Source organism: Pseudochaenichthys georgianus, chromosome 8, assembly GCF_902827115.2.
Source record: "Pseudochaenichthys georgianus chromosome 8, fPseGeo1.2, whole genome shotgun sequence".
In the NCBI taxonomy this organism is placed as follows: domain Eukaryota; kingdom Metazoa; phylum Chordata; class Actinopteri; order Perciformes; family Channichthyidae; genus Pseudochaenichthys; species Pseudochaenichthys georgianus.
Window position 1 is genome coordinate 7,735,242 of NC_047510.2, and position 24,826 is coordinate 7,760,067.

The 24,826-nt window shown below is 39.5% G+C and overlaps 1 protein-coding gene across 1 annotated transcript in view; it reads left to right on the forward strand.

The window, feature by feature from the left end:
* Positions 1 to 23,786, forward strand: part of tmem104 (transmembrane protein 104) — a 110,275-nt gene extending 86,489 nt beyond the window's left edge. The window contains 2 exon segments of the mRNA XM_034089322.1: positions 20,057 to 20,418; positions 20,420 to 23,786. Coding sequence (XP_033945213.1) covers positions 20,057 to 20,418; positions 20,420 to 20,821 — 764 coding nt within the window. The 3' untranslated portion in view covers positions 20,822 to 23,786.
* Positions 23,787 to 24,826: the final 1,040 nt, after the last annotated feature.

The following is a 24,826-nucleotide window of genomic DNA, read 5'->3' on the forward strand; positions in this document are numbered from 1 at the left end:
CCAGCCAGGTACTTTTTTTTTTTTAATTAAAATAATAATAAGTGGCGGCCCTTTTTCATTTTTGATTGTTTGTTATGTGGATTTGTAGTATTTGTGTTACTGTATTGTACTGTTACTGTATTTTTTGCTAAATCTTGAGACATTGCCACTGTATGTACTAGGCAGGGCCGATTTTTGGCATAGGCAACATAGGCGGTTGCCACTGCGCTGGTAGCTCTGGGAGGAGAAAAAACATTTTTGACCGTTGGTGCTCATCCTAATTTTCGGCCTTTATGTAACAACATTCATAATTAATTAATTAATTCATAACCCTTTTCACCGCGGTTACACTTTTCATTTGCCCTGTACGATGGGCGCTGTAAGTGAGAGAGAGAGCGAGAGAGAGAGAGAGAGAGCGAGAGAGAGAGAGAGCGAGCGAGAGAGAGAGAGAGAGAGAGAGAGAGAGAGAGAGAGAGAGAGAGAGAGAGAGAGAGAGAGAGAGAGAGAGAGAGAGCGAGAGAGAGCGAGAGAGAGAGAGAGCGAGAGCGAGAGCGAGAGAACACACACCGGTACTGTTGTTATTAGAATCTGGTGCTAGCTGCGCTAACGGATATAAGAAGAAGATGTTTCTACAACCAGGGTGGAGGAGAGCTCTCCTGTCAGACTGAGAGGCTCAGTGAGGTAAAGGACTCTGAGTGTTTAGATGTTAATTTTAGTCGAAGTCATCTCAGTGGGTCTCAAACGTTTTGACAAATTATGTAAACACATATTTCCAAGGCACTCCTTTATAATTATTAGGATAAATAAAAACAGGTTTGAAATCATTCCAATGTATACTATAGGACAGTAAACCAAAACTATCGTTTAAAGTTGGAGAGATACAAAAATATGCATAAATAAATGTTAACAAGGTAAAATAAGATATGAATGAACAACAAAAATAAAATAAGTTACATTTATTTGTTATTGGCTATATGTTATTGGCTATTATGTTCATATACTTATTTGATTATTAAAATGTTAACCGATCTTTTTTATATGGGTGTTTTAGAGTTGTACCCCCTAGATCAGGTCTCTAGTAATGTGTGCTTAAAGTGCACCAGATTGAAGCATTTTACTTTAAAATGTTCAAACAAATCTTCCCGGGGGGGGGGGGCATACCCCCGGACCCCCCTAGAGGATGTGACGTACACCCCCAATTCAAACATGTTCATACAATATTTAATACATTTGAAGCCATTACCTATGTCAATACATTTCTGTTTTTGTAGTGTATTTGTCTTTTGCAGAGATTTTTCATTTATTCTTTATATATAAAATCTCGCCTAGGGCAGCAAATTGGCTAGAACCGGCCCTGGTACTAGGCTTCAAGAGCCTTTCTTGTGCTGGCAGACACATAGAAACAAATTGGCAGGGCGCACTTCGCACGCGCACACACTAAAAAATTCCACGCGGTCCGTGCTCACATTTTGCCTTAGCACCGCTGCTATGACTCCATCCTAGGGGAAACACTGGAGTCAACAATTCAGAATTAGATTCAAAATTGTATGATGTCCTTTTGTTGTTCTGTTTATGTTTTTATGTCTTCATGTGGAACCTACTGATCATTGATCTCAATGGGATTTCACCTGGATAAATAAAGGTTTTGAATTGAATTGAAAATTCCTGAAGAAACAAATACAAATTCTGACATATCTCAAAAACTTCTGGAAGTTATGGTGCGTTCAGGTGGGACTTATTTCCATGTAAACACCAAAAAATGCCAAAAATACAACATACAGTGCCTTGCAAAATTATTTATTGTGAAACAAACAAGAAATGGAGGGTTAATAAAATAAAAACTGGAGTGCAAAAGTATTCACCCCCCCCAAAGTCTGTACTTTGTGAAGCCACCTTTTACAGCAATTACAGCTTCAAGTATCTTGATATGTCTCTCTATAAACTTGCCACATCCATCCATCCAATGAGATGTATTCCTATTCTTCTTTTCAAAACTGACCGCTACTTCAAGTTGGATGTATAGTACTATATACTAGTATACAGCAGTCATTATTTTGTACCAAAGATTCTCAATTAAATTGAGGGTTGAGCTTTGACAAGGCTTTCCCAAGACACTTCATTCCTCATTTACCACTCAAGTTTGCTTGCTCTAGCAGTATGCTTTGGTTCATTGTCCTGCTGTAAGGTGGACCTCTGTCCAGCCTCAAATCATTGGTCGGCTGCAATACATTTCAACAACTTAGATTGCACACAGGTTGACTTTATTTAACCAATTATTTAACGCTGAAGGTCATTGTTGGGGCTTCATAGCGAAGGGGATGAATACATATGAACACACTTCTTTTCAGTTTATTGCTTTATAATTAAAAAATAAAACAAGCTTATTCTTTGTTTAATTCCCCAATTTGGATTTCCTTTTTGTGGGTGGATCACATAACATCTAAATTAAAATCAATGCAGGTTTTAATGCAACAAAATAGGAAAAACACCAAGCGGGGTTAATACTTTTGCAAGGCACTGTATTTTGCAAGAATGTAATTGTAGTACACAACACATATCAATATGATAAAGACATAATAACATACTCATACGATTAGTAAAAAACCTGAATAAATGCTTTGGCAAGTGTGCTTGATAGACAGCAAGCAGAAACACTTTAAAATGCTTGTTTTTTCAATGATCATTCGAAGGGGGAATTAACTTCATCATCATATAGACATTAAACAGTGGGCACTTGCCATGCCATTAACTGTCTGTGGTTTCTACACATACATTTATAAACAATGGATTTTCTCCAGTCCAAAAATTATGTAGTGATGACATTTTGGACCGACATGGATGTAAACTGTGACTAGACCGGTTGACAGAGGAATACAGCTGAAGGGGTACTTCGAGTTTTCATTTTTTTTTCTCCATTAGTCTGACTCAATCAGTGTTAGCTTAGTGACATACTAATGATGGAAAACATCATTAAAATAAATGACATTGAGAAGACAGGTAATTAGCCAAGCCCATAATTTCCCTCTCTATCAAACTCACCCCTGCACTGTTAGATTAAGCAAGAGCACCGATGATCCGAATACAAATGAAAACGCCATGCATCATACAAACTTTCTGTGAACATAATTTGGTTTATCCTAAATCAACATAGTGAAATAACTGTGTAACAACAGTTTGAGTCATAGATTGTTAGTTTAATGTTTCTGGAGGAGCTGCTACTCAGGGATAAGAGTAAATATTATAGCGGGATGGCACTGTGTCTTAAGGTGTGTGTTTTTTATTGGACAGCTAAAAGTAATGTAAAGTAGTGTTCTGCTCTCCAAGGTGCTGTCACACACTGAAGGAAACAGCCCCAGTATTTCTCTAAAGTACTCCCCTGTTAACATGCGGATCACAAACTGTGCCTTTAGATCAGATGCTTGACAGTTAAAGGTGTGTTTACAGGTGTTGTAGTGCAGCTGTGAATAACTGAAAAACTCCACTCTAGATATGCCGCATTCCCTGCAGGCTTGTGTAGTGGCAGTAAGAGACTGTCCTATTTTTTCTTATAGCGGAGGTTGCGACCTAACTCATGAATAAAAAACAGTTTGCAGCCTCTGTTCTCTGAATCAGAAAACTGCTTATTCAATTTGGTTAGTTTTACGTGCCTGGGTCTTAAGATCTGCAGATTTAAAGAAGCCCTGTTACGCTTCTTTGAGTTTTCCCTGTCCTGTAGTGGGTTACATAGGTTTTTGTGCAAGTAAATGGTCTGCAAAGGCTACAATCCCGAAGTTTCTCTCCTACAGTCCCAACCCCCCTGCCTAAAACGACTTCATCCTTTGTTTTGTTCCATAACATAATGACATCACTACGTAATACTCACGCTTCTATTGGCTAGCACATTGTACAGGATATTCCAGTGGCGGGACATTTCCAAAACATCTTTCAGCCGTTGACCAATCACACCAGGGGCCTCATTTATAAAGGGATATACGCTCAAAAAATGGTCTACGTCAGTTTCTACGCAATGTTTGCGATTTATAAAATACTAACTTGACGGGAAAACGTGCGGTCCTCCACGCAAACTCTAACCCATGCGTACGCACTAAGCACGACAACGGGAGAGACGAGAAACTGCGACACCGTTGGCAGAAGGAAGAATGGAGAGAAATGTGTGGAAATAATACCATAAACAAAATGTTACCTCTCATTTATCATATATGAAGAATTCATTTTCAAACATTGATTAAAGCCAATCTTAAAATGATTTAACAAACGCCTGTTTCAGACTCCTCAGTGCACACAAAAACATAACTTGGAGAAATAAATAAATACGGATATGTTATTGAAAACCACCTCGAATATGTTGTGTTAATGTTATGAAATGTTTTCTCATAAATGATGCGGTTTTGCATTTCTATAGGTTGTACGAGCATGGTTTTATATACTACCATGTTTAATCATGTTTTATGCCGTTTGCTAAGACTTGATAAGTCGCTCGTAAAACACAGGAGGTATGGAAACTAAGAACACCATAGGCTATGTGGTAAATTGTACAGCTAATATAACACATTGGTTGTATTCAGTAGTGTTTTACTTTTTACATGTACAAAAGTGGTGGGGCACAAACAACTTAGATGTCTATATATAAGCTTCTGCAGTGAGGTTCATGGCTGGCGAGGCACTGACTCTTCAGGTTTACAAATATTATATTTTGACCTAAATCAAAATATAATATTATTTTTCAAAAGCTTTTTTTGTCTGATGCTTCAATACATTTTAAACAACAGAAAGATACCCAACATTTTTTATTTTATCATTTAAATATTTAATTGTTCTCTCTTAGTAAGATCCCATTTTCAATACAATTGCGGTCTTACCTTGACTTGAAGATGAAGTCCATTTGCCTATCCTTCTGGACAAAAATCTCTATTACTTTTTTGTAAAAGTCCTCCTTATCTTCTTGTAGTTTCAATAGTCTATCATGAAACTAATCGATAGATTTATGATTAGAAAATGATAAAAGTAGGGTAGACATGTGGATATTATCCTGCTGAACAAAACGTACATTTATCTAACAGCTACGTTTCCCACAGATCTTATTTTGAGCAATTTTCAAAAATCCTATGGAGAAATCTCATTGCTTTTTTGAGGAGGGAACCCATGCGCAGCTTACTTCCGGGCTTTAGGACGCATCTCTCGTCTGCTCTTCACACACCACACTTTTCGCGGCACACTTACTTACAGCTCTGAATGATGTGAGATGACGTATGGTGGGGATGGCAGCACTTTGCCCCTATGGTCATTATTTTTTTGCCACACACATTAAATAGGACAATACTCTGAGCATGCGCAGTGTAGTTTTTACAGTCACCGTTCACTTAGACAGTCAGAGGGAGGGGCAGGATCAGGTTTTGTCCCACATGGCTCTAAACAGCTCAATAGGCACACTGTAGACACTAATTAGAAGAACACATACTAAAACAGCAATGTACAGACGAATCAGATGATTAAACATGATCTTAAAATATATTTTATATATATTTTTATTTATTTTTGCATTTTGTTGTAATCATTATTTTTAATACTTTCTGCTGACACTAGGTGGGGCTGTGATTTTCAATGGTGTGGCCATTAGCTTGGGTCAGTGTGACTCCTACTCCCCAGAACTCCTGACTGCGGTCATTTATTTTGCCCGTGGTCCCGCTTAATTGTTCCTTAATTAAATGGGAAGCGGTGCAAAGGGCAGCGTGTGTCCTTAGGCCATCTGTACGCACTTTGCTTGGTCACTGCAACATCTTCAACACTACACTACATACATAATGAAGCATTCAACACCTGACATTTCTAAGACACCAGTGACCTTTTTATTTACCATCTGCATTAAAAATGATGAACTATGTTCTGTCATGTTAAAAATGTGGGGATAAGGCGCGTGCTATCATTCAGGACAAATCAAACTGACTTATTTGTTTGCCTAAAGAGGCATCCACATGTTTGCAAAACACAAACATCTATACAATTTGAGTATAACAACCACATTTGAGGATTTTGTTTGTCATAATTCACTTCTTTAAACTAAAGCGTGTGGCTCAGACATGCGGCCAACCCAAAATACACATATTTCTCTTACCTGTAGTTGGATTTATCAGTCTTATTTGTTTGATGTCATTTGCCAAGGGCCTTCTCCTCAACATTATGTTCCACAAGATGGAACTACTGTTTTTTAAAATGCCAAAATGTTTATTTAAAAAAAATAACTTTAACAACAATGTCTCTTTCCAGAATTCATGACCCGGTTACTCGAGCTATTCTTGAGTAGACCTCATTCTGCAGTTTTATTAACTATTTTCTTTCTTCCAAACAACACCTGCCAAGAATGAAGCACCTACATCTTTCACAGTGATAATGTTGGAGGGTGTAGTTTCTGTAATGGAAATTAGGATTATCAGAGAATGTAATGCTATGATGTTATATTTAACATATCAATAATACATTTCTGTGAGCCAGTAAATCTCAGAACTCAGGAAGGTGATCAGTCACAAGGTGCCATGTGACCACACAGGGGGGATCAGTGATCTGGTCATTGGTCTATTGTACTCTGATAGAGTCATGGCTCAGTTATCTCATGACTCAGACCTCATTTACACGGGAACGTTTGCGTTTACGCACCGTAACGTTTTCATCGTTATCAGAAAATGATCGTATAGAGGCGTACACACAGAGCCGTTTGCAGATCTATCCACCTTGGGACCCGTTATCGTTTGCGGGGTCCGTTTCTATCGTTTTGTTACGGCCTCGTGTGAACGAAAGGGCTATACGCAAGAGAAACTATGCGGATACAACCCGTATCGTCCTCGTGTAAACGGGGTCTAAGCATGCATTCATTGTCACTGTATAAAAGCTCTCTTCAGTTTGAGTAGTTTCACTCGGCTGTGGAGACATTGCTCTTCATGTTGCCTCTTTTGCAAGAGATTAAAGTACCAGAAAGACATCTCTTTGACTAGTTAATATACGAATTTCAACCACATTTGCTAGATAGAAAGTAGTTGCTACATAAAACTGCTAAACAACATCTGTAAACTATGGAGCATCATTTTTAGAGAGATACTTTGCCTTTCTGTTTTTCAAATGATTTATTTCCCCCTTTTCAGCAGTATCTTGTTCCAAAACAAACAATTATGCATAGCCCTGCAGGTAAAAGGAAAGATATCACTTCTGGACAAAACCGCGGGAAAAATTACAAGAATTCGCAATTTCCAATGGTGGATCGTAACCAGGTGTAAGTAGAGCTTACAAATGCAAAAAGAAGAAACAGGAGCAAGAGACCAAAAGTAGAGAGTAGGCAATTTTTTGAACAGGCTGTTCATCAGCTGATCAAAAGTTTAAGACCATAGCCTTAAAAAGTCAAAATCTGCACAAAAATCTGGCTTTCATGTCATTTTCCTTCAGGCATTCACACGGTCATGACCTCCAGATGGAAAAGGCTTTCTGTCTTTGAACGTGGCAGGATTGTTGAGCTGCACAAGCAAGGCCTCTCGCTCTATCGCTGCCGAGGTTTGACGCAGTAAGGCAGTCATTTTAAATGATATATACACACAAATAAAGAGAAACTTAACACCCCTTTGTACTTTACCCTTAGTATACTCTTCCTTCCTCCATATATATGGACATAATGTAGATGACTTTAACACCATGCACTTCCTCATCATTCATTTCCTTCTAAATTTCAAGGCCTTGTTAACCTTTATGTCTATCTTTTTCGTTACAATAATAATAGAGGAATGGGGCTGTATATAACATATCATTACTCACTGGACCACATTAACCTTTTAGAGGCAAAGTAAGTGACATTTGTGAATTTAAACAAACTGTGTAACTGCTTTAGGATGTGAGCTCTGACATTAATGCTGCCGCTGATGTCTGTTGCAATAACGGAGCTTACACACGGCGGCGTGCGTTGAAGCTTCAACGCTTCTATATTCAACTGCATTGTGGAAGCATCGCTTCGCTTTGCTCGCCTGCTCTCTTCCAAAGTAGAGCAATGTTCTACTTTTGAAGCTTCGACGGAATCGTCAGCCAATCAAATCATATGCCAGCACAAGCTCTAGCCAATCAAACCGCGTGCTTGTGTGTCCGGGGCGGGAGATTCATGTGATTGATTGTTGGTCGAGCTTCAGACACGCCCGCAGGCAAGCTTCAACGCACGCCGCCGTGTGTAAGCTCCGTTATTGCACTGCTTAAACTTACAGTAGGTAGCAGAAGTTTGAGTATGGTCATTTGCCGTCTATAATATATTTTAAATTGATTATACTTGTCACTAGTCTGTGAGACCAATTTTCTTTGCTCTAAGAAAATTACGCAAAATACATGAAAAATGTAACTAAAATAACGGTAAAACAAACAAAATGAATACAAAAACATAGAAATTATTTGGAAATGACATAGATAAATTAATTAAAAGGTAAATACTGCTGCAACCTGTGGCCTCCCCCACCTAAAGCAAGAGGGATGGTTTTATATATCAGCTCTCCGGATGACCACCTCCCAAACCCTGACAGGGGCAGAGAGCTTCTCTAATTGATATCGAGTGGTTTGAGAGGAAGGGAATAAGTTAACAGCCATCCTCACTCAGCAAACAAGTATTAATTACTTCTGTCCGTCTCTCCTGAGACGTTGTTGGGAGCCTTCGAGGCGTTTCTGTCTTTATTAACTGCAGAGCCAGTGGCATATATCTGCACTCGCTGACAGTGGCTGTCGCATTTATTTCAGAAGAACTTGAAATTATTTGATATGTTGTTTCTTGATGAAACGGTCCTAATGACACTGGTTTAACAGATTTTCTTGTCTTTACATTTAAGAAATTATAGAGCATACAACAAGAATGAAAACAAATCAAAGAAACCAAACATTTAAATCACATCAAATAATTGGTTACATGTTTTATTCTTACTCATATCAAAACAGAAGGATCATTAGAAGTCTTGTTTGTTATATACTTCAATATGAACTTAATATGCAATTCTCAGTTATTTTTTGCAATTTCTTTGCATAAAAAATAAATAATAAGATCATTGTTTAACAAATGCCTTAAAATGATTATGTGGCTTATCCCTTTTTAATAAGAGTTTGCTGCTTAAAACTTTTAAAAAGAGGGAGACTGGACCTATACAATTTGTTTTTAGTGTTTCCTTAAGTAACGTTTTTTTCTCTCTCACCCTTTAAAGTTAAATGGTGTTTCTCTAGATAATGATGATCACATTGAATCCCCATTGATTCAGTTTTGGAAGAATAGTTTTATGTTTATTTAACATTTTAAAGTTATTTTTCCAAGTAACATTTTAACTATTAAAGGTTTCAATTTTAAAACACAAAAATCTTGATGGCGAAATACATTTCAAATCATTGCATCTTCAAAGTAACCTACCTGACTAAATATGTATGTGAAATGTTATACACTGCAGCATGTTCCCCGTCTCATCAGGAAAAAGCACTGAAAGAGTGATTGCTCCAGTGATCCATGGGACTCTCCATCCGTCTCATGCTCTTGGTTTACTACAACAGGAGCTAAGAATCTGCCCGCAGGGACATCACAGCTGCCCAGCGCCGTGTTAAATGGAGAGGGAGGCAGCTATTATTTCTGAAGGTCAGGGGGACTCATTGTGATGGTTGATTGGAAAGTTCAGTTTGTCCAGAGCGTGCAACTTGACAGTTCATGTGAGCAGGTCTTAATGAACCAGAGTTCAGAGGTCCTGAACTATTACATTTAAGAAGGTCTAATCCTCAGAACAGAAAACATCATCACTTTCTGTCTTTTTATTACACGCCTAATGTCAGCCAAGGACTCTGTTTACGTGTAACAAAATAGCAACACTATCATGGCCACCGTTAAGCTAATCATTTCTGGATCACCTAAGAAAGAGACTGGAGACAGGGGCTTCTGTGATCAATATGTTTGAATTGCAAGAACCACAGCATTGCAAAGTCTCAAGTAGTCATAGATATTACATCACTTTATTTCCTGTTATTGACTCCTTATTGACAGTGTGTCTTATTTCTTAGAAATTAGACAATGGTTATATAACTATTGTTTTTCTTTCTGCAATTGGGCTTTTTACCGTGTTCTTGAATTAAGCAATGGTTCCAAATAACACAACGGTGTACGTGCTAAAGTAAAGTTTGCAGATTAGTTACTTAATTCGGACTGAAATATGTGTTTACTCAATATAACTTAATATATTTATGTGTTTATATACTATACTACTTTCAAGCTTCCCCTTTTTTTGATTAGTGCCCCTGTCCTCCATCCTTTCTCAGTATCGATGTTTTAGCGTAATGAGAAGTTGACTTCCTGCTGAGATGAGTTTCAGGGTGATTAGGGAAATGTTTGGTGGATGTCTGCTTTAGCCCCCGGACATGATCAATTGGGTCTATAGCCTCTAAGCTTTTAATTATAGTCGGTGACCTCAGTGCCTTGTTTACATCAGAGGTTCCTTCGTTCCAAGGCGATAGTGGTTGGAAGGAAGTTATTAAAGCTGCACTGCCATTTGGTCTGACTTTAAATCTTTTGCTTTAAATCCTAAATCTTTGGACTTTTAATTTGGTTTCAGTCCTGTGCAGATGCAGTACGAAATAGAGCTGCTTGATTATGGTAAAATCCAAAATTACAATAATGTTGGTCAATATTGCGATTAATTGACATTACTCATTCATTTCCGAAAAATATTACATTTGTTGAATTTTCTAAATGAAGCTTGTCTTTGTCCTGAATTACCAATAATATACCTTAGGAAATAGTACATATATAAATAATAATATACGTGTACTTTTAATATTGCTTTAAAGTTAAATTCATCATGATTTCTTTATGATGACATTTAAATAATTAAAACGGAACAATAATTCTTCTTACAAACAGGTTATATGATAAAATATATATCAATAAGCAGAAACAGGTTATCAACTTATAACTTATAGAGAACTTCTTATCTGTTGACAATATAGAAGTTGTCAGCGCTGCGGCTGAGTGGGTGGACTAATTGATGTTTTCATGAAGCTGTCGGATGTTGTCATGGAGTGTGGCTGGCTCATCCCTGTGAACCTGAGCTGCAGTGTGGAGTGATAAACGGTATGTTGTGCCTCCTGAAAGTCCTATCTCCAGATCACAGTAGTTGTTGCGTGGCAAGGCGACCACTTATCACAGGTCGCCCAACCGCCCTCGACTTTAGCTCCGGGTCTCTTGTGATGGAGCTCTGCCACAGCTTAAACTTAGTGGTACCCTGGTGAGAACTGGGCAAAGAGCCCGGGCTACTAATGAGCTAAGAGGTTATCCAAGAGCGCGCAAGGAGGGACTCTCTTAATTAATGATGTACACTAAAAGCACTACAGGGGGAGATGTTTACATTGAAAGGTTATTTATGATGACATTTCATTAAAAAATATTTGTTAAAAAAATTGAATTGACAAAGTATGCCACTCGGTTCACTTTGTAATATCTATCTATCATAATTTGCTGTGATAACATCTTCAAACAACTGCTTTGTGCAAAAACTGTTCACATTTCCCTTTGAACACATCATGTTAACTTTATAAATTACCTTTTCCCCATTTTTTTTTTTTTTTAAACACCTAATTCAACTTAAATTCCGTTATCGGATAGCTGTTAGCTCCGTTATTTAGCCTTGCAACACTGTGCTGCGCTACAGCTGCTAACATGGCCTTTTAACATGGACTTCTTGATCACAATAATGCAATTTCCGCCCCCCAAAAAGGTGCGTCTCTACTTCAATAGCACCATGCTTTTGAGCGTTTTTCTATTTGCAATGATTCTGTTCCTAAATAAACTGAAACATGTGGCAGAAATCAATAGTCATGTAGGCACGTTATTCCCATCCCTATATCCCTAAGACATATATGTTTAAGAAGCAGTAGTGCCACTCCTCTTGCTGAGAAGTGACCTTCTCACCATCATCAATGAATTTGTTTGTTTGTTTGTAGCCTTTATTTAATAATAATAATAATTTCTTACATTTATTATAGCGCTTTTCCAGTGCTCAAAGCGCTTTACACATATTTTTTTATACATGCAATGGTCACTGTGGACAATACCCACAGGAGCAAGTTCAGGTGAAGTGTCTTGCCCAAGGACAGCCCTTGATCTGATGATCATTGCACAGCGCACTGCGCCACACCGTCCATCTTCACGCCTCAAAGTCATCGAGGCGCAAATCCGGGTGAAGTGTCTTGCCCAAGGACACAACGGCCTGACGCAGTGGCGGCAGGAGCGGGTTTCGAACTGGAGTTCCCCAGCACCCCCCTTGATCTGATGGTCAGATGCACAGACCACTGCGCCACCCGTCCCAATAGGTTTAACCAGGTGAAAGCCCCTTGAGATCAAAAGATCTCTTTTTCAAGGGTGACCTGCAGGACATTAGTTACACATGTAACATAAAAACAACAGAACAACAATAAGGAAGACAACATAATGTACAGGGTACAGTTTACAAAACTCTATTTACAGTGACAGGTACCATGAGTATCAAACGGCATGTCACCCAGCCGAGTTTCAAAGTGATGCAGGGGAACCAAAGTGCTCAGTTTTAAACAGGTTTGCAGACTGTTCCAAGTTAGTGGAGCTGCACATTTAAAGCTGTCTTCCCTAAGACAGTCCTAGCACTTGGCACATTTAATAAAACAACATCATGAGATCTCAGGCAATACCAACTTTCAATTCGTCGAGAGATCAGAGAGCAGATATAAAAAGGTATAGTTTACCCAACATGGCTTTATAGATGAACATGTACCAATGACTGAGCCTCCGTACAGTTAGTGAAGGCAGACCTGCCTTGGCATACAGGGTACAGTGATGAGTAAGTGCTTTACAGTTAGTAACACATCTCAGAGCACTGTGATAGGCGGCATCTAACTTTTCCAGACAATGGGCAGGTGCATTCATATACATCAGATCACCATAGTCCAGCACAGGTAAAAAGGTCACAGAGCCTGTTCCTGGCTTCAAGCGAGAAACAGGACTTGTTCCTGGAGAAGAAACCTAGCCTAACCCTCAGCTTTGTAAGCAGATTAGTGACCTGAAGTTTAAAAGTAAGACAATCATCAAGCCAGATACCAAGGTATTTGTAACAGGTAACCACTTCAAGTTTTGTTCCTTGCGTAGTTACAATATCAAAAACAGGCTTTGGTGTCTTTTTTGCTTTTGAAAAGAGCATTACCTTGGTTTTATCCACATTTAAAAGAAGCTTTAATTCAGAGAGCTGAGTCTGAATAGTGTTAAAAACAGCCTGTAATTTAACACCAGCCTCCTTAATGGAGGGACCTGCACAATACATCACGGTATCATCCGCATAAAAATGTAAAGTAGCTTCATCCACATTATCACCTAAACTGTTATTATATACAGTATGCAGAATAAAAGTGGTCCTAAAACAGAACCTTGTGGTACACCATTAGAAATGTTTAACCACTCAGAAGACAGTCCATCAAAATGAACACATTGGGACCTTTCAGAGAGGTAGTTCACAAACCACCCCACTGCAAGGCTGGACAGGCCTATACTGAGTAGCCTCTGCTTTAAGATGAGATGATCGACGGTGTCAAACGCTTTGGAAAGGTCAATAAACAGAGCTGCACAACTCTGCTTATTATCTAAAATACTAGTAATGTCATTCACCACTTTCATTGTGGCAGTGATGGTGCTGTGTTGCTTTCTGAATCCTGACTGATGTTTAGACAGGATATCATTTATACATAAAAACTCCTTTACTTGTTCACTCACAAGTCGTTCGAGCTCCTTAGCCAGAACTGACAATTTAGAGATTGTTCTATAGTTATTTAAAATAGTTGCCTCCCCTCCTTTCAGTAAAGGCAAGACATAAGCAGACTTCCATACCTTTGGAATTGTGTTCGTGCTGAGGGAGAGGTTAAAAAGAGTAGTAAGAGGTGGAGCAATAAAATCTGCAGCTATCTTTAAAAAGAAAGGTTCTAAGTTGTCCGGGCCAGCCGGTTTCCTAGGATCTAGCTTAGATAAGGCTTCATGAACAACATTGACAGTAAAAGGAGTAAAACTGAAAGGGTTTTCCAGACCACATTGTTCAGAGTCACAGACTGTGGTGTTTACAGAAGCAGAGTTAGTCACAGAATCAAATAGAGAACCACAGGACACAAAATGCTCATTAAAGCAATTTAGCATAGTGGCCCTGTCCGATATAGTGCCAGATGCTGTGGTAAGGCACGGAGGTAGCTCATTACGGATCTCACTGGTGGATATCGATTTTTATTGCTTTCCAAAATTTCCTAGGATTATTTAGGTTTTCTGTGGTAACTGACAAATAGTACTTCGACTTTAAATTCGAATTGCTTCCGTTTAAGGGTCCGAGTTTTCCCCCACGAGGCGCGAGACCCCCAAGCCTGCAGCGTTCTCTTGCTTCATCGCACATGAGATTGATGACCCCTCACCTTCTACCATTTTCTCCTCATTAATTGAGTTCAGGAATCCCATCTCTTCTGAGATAGCCTCTGAAGAGTGCTTCTCCGTACGCAGCCAATGACTCCTTGGAGCATTGAGAGTGTCTGCCAGCCTTGGCTTAGCCGCAACAGCTTTGTTTGCCAGCGGTGAGAATACAGCTGTTGGAGCGTCCTCTGGGGGGTTGTAAAGTTGAGGCATTCCTCACAAGGTCATTGCCGTCCCCATACAAGACGATATAAATCACAGGCTTCAGGATGGACGGGCATAGTTATGCGGACGTGATATGTGGCCATTTGACACATGCTCAATTTACTCAGTTCCCGTTGTGCTGCCTCATACTGTATCCACGGGAGAGTGTTTCCGTGCCCCAGAATGTGTTTAGAAGTGAATGTAATCACCATATTCTGACAGATATCTGCACAGGCTTTGTTGCTGCTGGCTTGTAATGGAAGATGTAGAAATGTATGAGATCAGACTTCATCAGCTGACATAATTTAAAGAGGCTTTTTCATCTTGTCAATCCGTAAAAAGATCATAAAGTAAGGCGCAAGCAATAATGTTTAGATTAACACACGGTGTAAGGCTGATGCATTTGCTTGTGTTATCGGTTTCAATTGGTGACAGTCATTAAATAATGCATTTGAATATGGCGTACATCAATCCAATTCCCTGAGACTGAATTTACTATGTAAATAAAGCACCAGCCTTTGTTTTGTTCCGAGGTGATCAAAGCTAATACGTGCTTATTTCATGGCTGCGTCGTGCTCGGCATTGAGATTCACAGCCACAGGTGAGATAAGTGTGATCATATTGTCATGGGTGGGACGTGCTTTGCCCACCTTGGTGTAGAACAGTGCGGCTTAGAGTCGATGACAAATGAGCACATTATGAAAAGCTTCATTCTTGGGAATTTGTTCTCAGCTCCTCTCTACCATCTGATTGACTTTCAGTGTTCTTTGAAAAATAAGAGGTTACTTCCTGTGTCTTAACTAAGATAAATGACTTCTAATTAGCATGGAGCGGTGTGAAATGTGGGCAGAAAGGGATTCAATGTTATGCCTTCAGATTTTGCAATTAGAAAGATGTTCAGTTATTTAGTTATTAGCCCTCAATTTATTGTAACTGGGATCGTGCTGTCCTTTCTCTCAGGCTCTCCTGCTGCATCTAAATCTTAGCTGAACTTGCGAAAAGTTGCTTAAGTTAATGTAGTAGTGGCCAACCACCCCTGGCACTCTTAATTAAAAGCCCCATGCTTGTTTCCTTCCTGACGGAGAGGAGAAGGCTCCTTTTCTCCTGTCCTGAACCTTACCTCATGTACAGCAGGCAGACAGGTGGCTGAGCTCGAGTATCACATGTAGCGTCTTGCGGACAGAAAGGTGGGAAGAAGACGAGAGTTTAAAGGAGAAAGTAGACGGAGAGCAAAGGGAGCAGACAGATGGGTTGTATTGATGGGTAGCGATTTCACACATTCAAATAGTTTTTTGGCAGAGAGAGGTGGAGAATATACGCAGCAATACAGCAGACACTATTGCCTCAAGTAGATATAAAAAATACATATTGAGTGACTGTTGTACACGTCTGTGCAATGATTGAAATATTTTGATAATGGATGCATCATTTCGGTCATTTACCGAGAAAATCCCCAAATAATCTTTGGTTTCAGGCTCTAAAAAGTGAGAAAGTGCTGCTTTTCTTTGTCATATTTGACAGCAAGTTCTTTGCGTTTTGGAGTGTTGGTGCTAAAAAATAAGCAATTGACATCGTCATTGGCTCAGAAATGGTTTTAAATGAGACCTTTTCACTGTTCTTTTTTTCATTTTATCTATAGATATATTTGATATAGACTTAAACATTAATATAGAGATCATTCTATAATGGAAATAGTCATCATATGCAGCAGTGAATCTGTAGCAACGTGTCCTTGAAGGTTGGTCTGAAGCCCAGCCATTTGACCTCTGTGTGTATAGAGCTCTACTCCAGAGCCAGAGATTACATTGGAGGTAGGCCAAGTATGCATTACATATCAAACAATTGTGCAAAAGGGTCACTGACTGTGAAGTGTTTAAATCTACTCTGATATAATGGAAGAATATGAAACATGAGTGAGGAATGTAATTGTGTTCTGTGTATTCACAATCAACACATATGTATATGTTATGGTTGTGTATGCTTCCTCTCTCAGTGGCCCCTAGATAACCTTTCCTGGATTTATGTGCCATTAAAAAAACAAAACAATGAAAGTAGTTCACAACCTGGATCATTTATTTTTCATTTAGCAGTTGCATCATTGGCAATCTTCAATGATAAATTAAATCTGGCTTGGCTTATCTTCCTTCCTTTTATATAGAACCATTGTATACATGTGAAACACATAAAGAAATGCTAACGAGCGGCTAAACCGTCTTAGTCTTTGTCCTTTTATTTTGGAAGAAATATTATATTTTTCTTCATCTTTGTTTTTTGTATTTATTGATATTTATTTTCATTAAGATGTAAACCGACTTTCTAGACAAAGTCCTCTGACAAGTGAACAAAAATACAGATATGTGTTGTTAAAATGGATATAAACAATGAATCGACTCGTATCAAGTGAACTACATTGTTGTGCCACACAACCCAAACCAATTCTCCTCAGAAAAAGCCTTTGGTGTTTTTCCCCAAAATTGCACTAGTGTTTTTTTATTCATCCACTCTTATTTGGTCGGTGTTAATTTCTGTGAACATTTTTCCTTTCCTGCTTTCTCTCTAGTTTGTCTCCTAATACCCAAAAGATACTTCCATTCTTGCTGAGTTTCAGTCACCAATCTCCATCCTGAAGTCTTTTGTTGCTGATGGTTTCTCCTCAATCATTGAAATGAATTTCATCCTCCTGGCATACTTTAAAGTGCCACTGCCAAAGCTGATTAATAGAGCTAGTTTGAAACGTAAGTTCCCACCTTGGCTTGCACACACTTCCCCTTCCATCCTGTTTCAATCTTTGCAGGAAACACAAACAACACTATTCTATGACGAGCTCTTCTTACCCTCTTAAATATTTCCATCAAAGGCAGCGTGGACCTCTCCCTCCTCCATGTGCATCACTCCCAGAGGAAGTGTATGCTATAAATTCATTCTCTGCATGTGTGTGACAAATGATGGTTCATCCTAAATGTCACCCCGCGTTTTAAAGGACAGCTCGATGATAAAAGTTTTCCGAGCTGGCTGCTGGCCATCGCGGGGCTATGACTAACTCCTGGTGACACAGGCTGATGAAGTGTGTGTGGAGGTGAGGTGGCTTACCGTGCACATGACTGTCAGCCCGTAGCAGGACGGCCACGCTCAGAGGACTCCTTTAGCTCCACTCATGCTACTCTCCAGAGGGGCACCTCCAGGAATTCATTGGAGATGCAATAGGAACAGTAGGGGGGGGGGCTTCTCCATCTTCTCCTGGCTCCAATGAGTTTATGTCGGGCCATGAAATGTGCCCTAGTTGTTATTTTAGGTCTGATGTTCATGGGACAAAGAGCTGGAGGGCAGTTCCACTCAGGGAGAAGAAACTGTATTCACATATTATTTTCCCTTTTTAAAGCAGTACTGTTAGAGTATTTATTGCCATATTGAAATGTAAGTATAATAGTATGGCACATTTACATGGAATTAGCAATAAATCAAGAAGAAGAAGTGGTTAAAAATAAAGAAATCAAAACGAAAGTAAAATAAAGTTCATAATAATCTACTTACTTACTCGCATGCGGAAGGTTTTTTAAAAATAGGACTCAACACTGTATGGTTTCCGCTTCTAAATCTCAATGGTTGCATGTGCAATGGTAAAATTACAGCAAAGATCATTTATATATATTCTTTTATTAAATATAAAAAAAATGGCTTCCGCTAAGAAGAAATGTAAGATCAATGGTGTACCAATGGCTGGAACTGCGGCAATAGCATTGTAACTTAAGATGACTGATCGAGGTTTTCTGTAACTGTCCGTTTACGTTTGCTTTCCCATTAACCAGTCTTTAAACGCTGTCAGAGCCCATACCGTGTTCCTGTAAGTGTTACCTTCTGTCTGTTTTGTTCTTTTTCTTTCTCTGTCTTTTAATCGCTTTCCTTCTGATTTCTTTTTTCACATGGGCAGTTTAGCCATCATTAATCTAAAGTATTCTGATGGATGAAAACTAATGTTTATTGTCCAAAGTTGACGTTCAATTGACCGGACTTCTTTCTGTGGATTGTTATGATTGCACATAGTCCCTTGATCCTCCTTAGCATTGGTCTGTTCTCCTTCACAGCATTCTGTTAGCAATAATTAACAACCAATCAGAATCATGTATTCAACTAAGCCTATGTAATAATGAAAAATATCATACAGCCACATGCAGGCTTTTCAACCACTACAAACCACCAATCACATTCATTCATGCTCAATTTTTTTCAAACAAAAATAAAAGCAGGCCCAGCTAGTCATCAACCATAAACTAAAAGTAAGACAATAAAATAAATAAAACACTGAAAGGAAGATTTGGTTGCAAAAGAAACTCAAGGTCAGTCGTATGAAAAATATTTTTGTCACAGAAAGGTTGTTTTTTTTAAACCAAAAGTACGTTGGAATCATCATAGTCGAAATTCCATACTTTTTTATATTGCAATACATATCACTGGGAAAAGTGTCAATGTCACTTTTTTCCAATATCGTGCATATATTCAACACAATATAACCTGGATTAAAATCAAGTTAGATGTTATCATCAGTACATGTGTTATACAGCATCAACAATCAGCTTTCATATTATTACCACAGATTTATAAAAATATAAAAACCAGGCAGCTGTGGTGAATCTTCTTGATTGATGGAAAGATAGTAGACTATGGTAGAAAATACAGTTTGGTTTACAGTATAAGAGAGTGATCACCAACTGGCGGCCCGCGGACCACATCCGACCCGCCAGACATTCTCATCCGGCCCGCACGACGGGGGTGACTGTGGCGTTGGCGGAGTGGTTAGTGCATTCGCCCCCCACCCATTTTTTACAAAGTCTCGTGAGTAAGGTACAGTACTGGAGTCCAACAGAGAGGCAGCAGCTGCGGGACAGTAGACTGCGTACTGCGAAACCTTCCCTTCCTTGAAGAAGAAGTGATCCTTCGTTGTGAACAGTCTGCTTTGTGTGCTCCGCACTAGTGATGGGAATTCCGGCTCTTCTTGGTGAGCCGGATCATTTGGCTCGGCTCCCAAACGGCTCTTCAGTTTACCACATATGATACCTTTTATAATTAAATCAAATGTAGCCCTGTTTTGACTAATGATGTATATGTGTACTCATACAGGAACATTTGTTGGCTCTTTGCTCTGTTTTGCCCACTGTCAACCGGCAGGAGGAGGGACAGTGTGGAATGAATTACTCTTGGGGAGCAGATCAATAAATGACCAAAATAAAATGACACAATGCTTCCAGAAAATCAACCTCCTCAATAGTGGATATATTTTTCCAATTGCCCAATCTGGTATCCATGCATCTCTCTTTATGAGGCTTTGTGATGTACCTCCAGCTTATCATAGAGTATTGTATTGTGCTCTTTGTCAGTAATTTACTGTCACAGTTTGTTCTTAACTCTGCCTCCTCTGTTGTCTGTTCGCAGCGTTCACCATGATGATCATCTTGGCTCTAATCCGCATCGGGAAAGACTCAGGGAAGGGCCGCCCAGCGGTCGCCTCCTTCTCTGGGGTGCCCAACCTGTTCGGGGTGTGCGTCTACTCCTTCATGTGTCAACACTCCCTGCCCTCCGTGGTGACGCCCATCTCCGACAAGAAGCGTGTGGGCACCCTGGTGTTGGTGGACTACACCCTGATCCTGGTCTTCTACATCCTGCTCTCGTTCACCGCCATCTTCTGCTTCGACAGCACGCTGCTGCACGACATGTACACCCTGAACTTCACGGACAACTGCGACGTGTTGAATATTCCGATCCTGCGCTACTTCCTGGGCCTGTTCCCAGTTTTCAACCATCAGCACCAACTTCCCCATCATTGCCGTGACTCTGCGCAACAACTGGAAAACCCTGTTCTTTCGGGACGGAGGCACCTACCCTTGGGTGGTCGACCGGATCGTGTTTCCCCTCATTACCCTGGTTCCCCCAATCATTGTGGCGTTTTTCACAAACAACTTGGAGTCTCTGGTGGGAATTACAGGAGCCTACGCTGGCACAGGCATCCAGTACATAGTCCCAGCCTGCCTCGTGTATTACTCTCGACGCCACCTGGAGCCCACGGTGGGCCGGGATGCCATCAACAAGCACCGCTCTCCCTTCCGCCACACCTTTTGGGTGGGGTTCGTTTTAGTGTGGGCTGTCTCCTGCCTCATGTTCGTCACAGCCAACATCATCCTGACTGACACCAAGAAATAAAAACTCACTGTTCCAAGAACTTTCTGAAGAAAGTATGTTTGGCCAGTCTGTTTGTACACAAGGCCTTACTTGCTGCTGGTTGGACAGGATGCCTTTTTGGTTGACTTTTGTTGAATATATGAAATAGTTTGTAATATAATCAAGTTTGTGAAAAGGGACCAAGTGTTTCTGTTCCATAAGAAATGCTGGAACAGTGCTTCACAAGAAGGAAAGGAATCTTGAAATGGTCATTTATTCAAAGGACTGTTTTTGACAACAAACACATGATAGTTGGAGATTTCCACGAAGATTTGCACATTAAGAGAAATATATCTTAAGAGTTTGAAAGAACTAGGTTATATAACTCATTTTCAACGTTGGAAAAGTTCACGGTAAAAAGGTAGGTTGTTAAGATCCTGAGGGTTCCTCTGGACCTTAGGTTACATTGTTCCCAAGCAATTGAAATAGAATAATAATACAAGAAAAATCTAGTCTTTGTGTTTTGTTGCTAAACTGTTTGGATGACGTTTATCCATTCATCAGCGGTGGCTGCCCCCCGATCTCCTCGTCCCCTCGTGAACAATGAAGCTCAGTCAGTGACAGATCCACTGACTGATAGGCCTCCAGGAAGAACTCCATCTCTGTTTATCAGCAGCCTCTCGTGTATGAAGATCACACACAGGGCATGTCTCCCGTCTTTTACTGCTCAGCACCCATTCACAACTCTGTCAGCATCACAGTGGATCTATCACACTGCCCAACACCTGACAGGATAATAGTGATGTACAGCGCTTCAGCTGTGGCTACAGGGAAGGCATCGGTAGCCAACAAGTGAGGAGTGGTGAGCCAAATGTGACGACAGAGCTTTACACACTACCCACGATACTGTAGATTAGAAATGCTGAGTTCGCTGACACCTGGCAGCTTCATATCCGAGTTGTGCCATTGTTAATAGACTTTATCTTTGGCCTTCATCTTCGACTTGATCTCATTTTCTCAAATGTTCATAATTATTTGTCACCGGTGTCATACTTCTAAAAGGGTTTGTTTAGTCATATTATTTGCTGCTAAATTTAGCAGTGCACATTATTTGAGATGAACACGATTGAAATGGGGGTAAATGAACGCTTTTAGCATTGAAAATTCGTTTTTTTATGAATTAGCAAAAACAGCATTCAGCAATATTTTGGATATGTCTTGAAACCTGTCGGGCCTATTGTTATTCGATTGGTACATTTCCATGGTCGAAGTGCAACACGGTCAGGTGTTGAAAAATGTGACCACAACACAACTTAACCAAGTGTTTTAACTTCTCACTTGTGTTGCTCACACAAGAGCAATAACATGATATGCAACTGAACAGATGTTGTCTGATGGCTCCACATCTTGTCCTTAAATTGCAATGGCTACATGATTAAATGGTGCCACCATCTACACAGCGACACATCCAGGGCACAAACAGCTTCTTCTTCTTCTTCTTCTTCCTGTAGATGTATCCTCTTAAAGCATCGATAATCATAACATATTTCCCATCAATATGCACCCATACTTTTTCATTCAGTGTACTCTAACTTCCCAAAACCAAGAAAAATAGATGACTACATTGATTAAGTGAACATCTCAAAGGTTGGTGGACTCATATGGACACATTTGAAAAATGGTTGAAATTGTAGCAGCTGAGACTGAGATGTGACATCCCTACTGTGGGTCAATCTATACAAATAGAGAATACTACATAATGCAGGACCCTTTTCCTGTATATGTATCCTCTTAAAGCATTGATAATCATAACAAAAAACATATTTCCCGTCAATATGCAAGCGTATTTTCTCATTCAGATTACTCTTACTTCCTTAATCCAACAATAAGACTCCATAGATTTAGTGAACATTTCAAAAGTTATACGGACACAATTTAACATTAACGGTGACAATTGTGGCAGCCGAAGATCAAATATACATATGTGTAATCCCTATTGTTGGTCTATACAAAAAGTATAAATGTCCCATAATGCAGTCCTCTTTACCTTGTGTTAAATATGATCACCACGCTCTGCTTGGAAAACATTGTGCACATTCTGTCCCGTAAATGGCTTAACTGATGCCGTTGGATCTTAAGGCCATAACTTCACACACATTTGTTTTAAATACTTGCTCCACGTAAATGCCATCCAAGCATTAGCGGTGAGTTGTGAAGCATTTAGCGCGTTGGTTCTGCTTTTTCATCAACTGCCGTAATGCAGTGTAAACTGAAAGGTAATGTGCTGTGACCAGCGTGGCACCAAAGGTTTCTACTCATGCATTGTTGTAGTAATGTTGCTATGGGTTTACTGTCACCTAAGTGTGTACCAAATATCACAGCTTTGAGATCATCAGTTATCACAAAACGCAAAGCTTCTGTGTCCATACACGTCTGCTTTGGTCTAATCTGTGTGGAATCTGTATCATCCACTGCATCCAGAACAAAACGTTTTTTAATTCATGTTTGTGTTTACTTATTTTCTCTTCTTTTTGTACTCTTCATTCAGTCTGGAGACATGATTGTGTATGTGGGATTTTGAGTGTTTGACCAATGGAAGATTAGATATTGAAGATGAGATTCTGATGACTCTTGTTTGGAGTTGTGAAATGTGCCTTTTTCACTGGGTTTACTTTCTTGCCCTCAATTTATCGACTCTGCTTTGTATCCTTGTTGTTGTATTGATGCCTTTTAATTTACTGAAATTTCTCATTTTGTATTCATGTTTTTGGTATTTGTTTACAATAATTTGGCCAGCCTGTGATTCTATCCTTTATTTGAATGTTTACTGGCTTAATTGATTGTTTGATTATTATGATTCACAAACACAATAAACACTTTATGTTTATCCGATCTGAGCTCGGTTAATTAAAGGGAGCTTGGGTTTTCTTACAACCAGTCTTGTTTTGCAGTTTTTGCCCACATGTCAATCATATAATAAACTCAAAGGCTTTTTCTAGAGAATTTGGATTTGGGACTCAGTGTCAAACTTTTGTAAAGCAGACATGTTATGCTAATTTTCTGGTTCATATTTAGATGTTGTGCCTCCACCGTGACATGTCTCCATGCTCTAATGTTCAAAAAGCTCTTTATTTTTCTCATGCTGCCTGTGCTGCTGCTGCACCTATTTTCACCCTCTGTCTGAAACCAGAGCCCAGTCTGCTCCGATTGGTTAGCTGGCTGGCAAACGATGTGTTGGAGCTCTAGCCAATCGAAATGGAAGTGTTACATAGTGATGTGTCTATGTTATTGAATTAAACAAAGGAGTCCAATGCAGGCATTTCAGGCAGGGGGGGGGGGGGGGAGTGTGGGAGAGAAACTCCCTCTGAAGGGAACTTTGGGATTTTAGCATTAGCAGACCATTTACATCCATAGTACGTGTAAATACAACATTATATTTGAACACAACATTTCCATTTCAACATGTAATTGCATCGAGTCTGTCATGAGCTGAAAATGGGAGGACTTGAGAGAAAACACAAAAGGAACACTTTTTTTCAATTACTGTATGGCTTTTTCTACAGATATGATAATGTGTCTATAGACTTGACTTTTTAAAATATTATTTATTTTTTAATTAACTTTTAACTAATTATTAGCTTATATTAATAGGTTTTTTATATATACAGTGGGGCAAAAAAGTATTTAGTCAGCCACAAATTTTGCAAGTTCTCCCACTTAAAAAGATGAGAGGCCTGTCATTTTCATCCTAGGTACACTTCAACTATGAGAGACAGAATGGGGGGAAAGAATCCAGGAAATCACATTGTAGGATTTTTAATGAATTAATTGGTAAATTCCTCGGTAAAATAAGTATTTGGTCACCTACAAACAAACAAGATTTCTGGCTCTCACAGACCTGTAACTTCTTCTTTAAGAGCCTCCTCTGTCCTCCACTTGTTAACTGTATTAATGGCACCTGTTTGAACTCGTTATCAGTATAAAAGACACCTGTCCACAACCTCAAACAGTCACACTCCAAACTCCACTATGGCCAAGACCAAAGAG